Source organism: Phalaenopsis equestris, unplaced genomic scaffold, assembly GCF_001263595.1.
Source record: "Phalaenopsis equestris unplaced genomic scaffold, ASM126359v1 Scaffold000382, whole genome shotgun sequence".
NCBI classification, from domain to species: Eukaryota; Viridiplantae; Streptophyta; class Magnoliopsida; order Asparagales; family Orchidaceae; genus Phalaenopsis; species Phalaenopsis equestris.
In genome coordinates, this window is record NW_018164824.1 from 354,620 (window position 1) to 357,803 (window position 3,184).

Sequence of the window (3,184 nt, forward strand, 5' to 3'; positions counted from 1 at the left end):
TACGTCTAGATAACGGACGTGATACAGGAGGTCCAAACTCCCGCTCTGCCCTGTTGTATCAAGTCCGTTCTGCGTCAATATTGTTTCAAATTAAGGAGTTTTTTCAATTGCACATTAGATTTATGTTAAAAGGAATTTAAAATATAACAAATTGTTAAATTATGAAAAGGAAGGCAGGTATGATTAAATATTAAATTCAAAATTATTTTTCATCTTCAGAGGTCGTCCCACAGGGGAGGGAGTCAAATAAACCTGGTTGGGACTTTGAATTGTTCTTTCGTTTCGTAATCACGCCATGGTTTTCAATAGATGGTAATGCTAAATTCATTTATCTCATTTTCCTTCGTGCTTAAGACGATTGGAAGCTCCACAGTCGTCGCCTGACTTTATGGACCACCAAGCCCTCTCACGTTTACCATTTCTTTCACTCTTCTCATATATAAGAAAGAAAAACCACCTCCCACATCCCAACCCACAGCTTCTCTGCAACACTAGTTTAAGCAGAATAAGAATTTAAGAAGAAGAAGAGGAAGAAGAAGAATAAGCAAAGGGGGAAACAAAAGGTGCCTTTTTTACAGAATTCATTGAGTTTGATCGAACGATCGCCAATTCTTTTTAGTCCAATCATGGCTTTTCCCATATCGGATGAGCTGCTCGGGACCTTTGTGCCCGTTGCTGTTTATTGGATATATTCTGGCATCTATGTGATGCTCGGTGACTTGAACCAGTACAGGCTTCACACCAAGGCTGAAGAAGACAAGAAGAACGTTGTTTCTAAGACAACCGTTGTGAAGGGAGTCCTCGTCCAGCAAGCTTTTCAAATCGCCGTCTCCCTCCTCCTCTTCACGGTATCTATCATCTTCACCTCTAACTCTTGATTAAGCAATTAATTTGTACAAATTAACCCCTACACCTACTTAATTATTGTCTAACTTTTGTTTGATCTATGTATTGATGCAGGTCGTGAGCGGTGAGAGCGGCGCTGTACTGCCTCAGCCTTCTATTCCGGTGATCATCCTCCAGTTCATCGTGGCCATGGTGGTTATGGACACATGGCAATACTTCATGCACCGATTCATGCACGTCAACAAGTTCTTGTACAAACACATCCACTCCAAGCACCACACCCTCGTCGTCCCCTACGCCTTTGGAGCTCTCTACAATCACCCCCTCGAAGGGCTCATCCTTGACACCATTGGAGGAGCCCTCTCCTTCCTCGTTTCAGGGATGACGCCTCGCACCGCCATCTTCTTCTTCTCCTTCGCCACCATCAAGACTGTTGACGACCACTGCGGCCTGTGGCTTCCGGGAAATCTGTTGCATGTTTTCTTCAACAACAACAGTGCGTATCATGACATCCACCATCAGCTATATGGCACCAAATACAACTTCTCTCAGCCATTCTTCATCACTTGGGATAAGATCCTTGGAACTCACATGCCCTACTCGCTTGAGAAGAGAAAGGAGGGAGGATTCGAGGCCCGTCCGATTAAGAAGATTAATTAAGAAGATTAATTGATTCAGACAAATGTTGCAATCTGTATTGAAACAAATATTTGTTTGTAAACTAGCTAGAAATTTTAATTTTTTTTATGACCACAAATTTATTCGGTATTTCTTGTCCCGTATGGATTATTGGAAGAAAGATCAAATTTTGAAGTTATAATGCCATTTGGACCTCCGAAGTGATTAAGCAAAGCGAAGTTATCAATGCATCACCTTTGACTAATTCCCCAAACTTTTTAATTAGAGGAAAATATTTCTTCAAATGACAACATCAATGAAATTTATGTGGGTTGAATTCATTTAAATAAATTTAAAAAAAACTATTATTTTTAGATTTGTAACTCATTTCTGGTTTCATATATTCTACAAGTACATTTCTATAGGTTATATATAGAGGATGTAATTGAGGTGAGGACTTGATGAAAAAATTGTGAGCATTCTCCTCGATGAGATAACTATTACTCCTCTTCTTATACTTTTCTGTTTTTCTGCTAGTTCTTTATGATATCAGAGCAGAGAGCTAATAAGGCTCAACTGATCCTCTCTTAGTATTTGTCGCTGATCAAATGTAGGATCCTTTGTAGATCAACTCTCTAGTTCTCCATGGAAGCATCACAGATGCCAGAAATACAAGGCACCATTCTAGTAAATTCCCCAACCGAAAGTATGCTGATGTTCACTATTCCTCCCAGTCTCAAATTCATTATGAGCAATATCAAGAATGTTACTCATATCCAACTTAGCCATCGACAACTAACTATTGTGCAGAGCTCAAGTGCTTAGGATCATCCCAGCAAATGGTTTCCTATGTTACTTGGATGGTAGAAGCAAATGCCCACACAAATTTCATAGTATTGAACATGGTTTCTTGATTCGCAATCCTCTGTACACAATGTGGACCCTTGTGGATCAAAATTTGACGGCAGCTCTATACCCAATAACTTCTATGTTGTTCTTCTCTATGTCCTGCATCTACCCACAATGGCAGAGGTTTAGAGCATGACCCAACCCACAATTATTTGTATTTTTAATCTCATTAATTTTTCCAGAAAATATTTCTCAAATTATATATAGTGGCTAATGTGAACAAATGTAATGATTCATAATAAATTTTCGCACTATGGGTATTGCGCAAGTATACGTATCGTTTCAAGTAATATATAATTTTCTTTAAAAACCCCAGTATCGATCTCACGAAGAATACGGTAACTCTTAAAACCATCTACAAAAATTCTATTTAAATTTCAAGTCAAAAAGACAATGGATTTAAAATGATATGCTCACTTAAAATCACTACTAAAGAGCTAAAAAGAAAGTAACAACTAAATGTATCAGCTTAATAAAATATAACAACGAGTTTGGATACTATGGAAAACATTTCTCCTTGCAAAAAAAATTTAATCTATGTAGCATTAAATTGATTTAAGACAAAGTTGAGGTATTATGACAAATAGAAACATACCTTATTTTTTAGCTCATCTCGGTGCTTGCAAAGAACATTAACTAACTTAATATCGATTCCTTAATATCTTAATTCCACATCAGTGCTATCTAGCCTCTCACCTCTAGATGCCCCTAGCCTATGCCACCACGATGGTTAAATCTCAGCGTCAGGTTACTAAACCTTAAGCCAAATTGATAAGAATCTAGTCTGTCAGTCTAGATCTAACCAATTCTA

General features: G+C 38.0%; 1 protein-coding gene across 1 annotated transcript; it reads left to right on the top strand.

Moving 5' to 3' along the window:
* The first annotated feature begins 344 nt into the window (after positions 1–344).
* Positions 345–1,619, top strand: LOC110026594 (sphinganine C4-monooxygenase 1-like). The gene is made up of 2 exons (XM_020727593.1): positions 345–848; positions 961–1,619. The coding sequence occupies exons 1-2, from the start codon at positions 627–629 to the stop codon at positions 1,504–1,506; spliced, it is 768 nt and encodes a 255-aa protein (XP_020583252.1). The 5' UTR covers positions 345–626; the 3' UTR covers positions 1,507–1,619.
* The last annotated feature ends 1,565 nt before the right edge of the window (positions 1,620–3,184 follow it).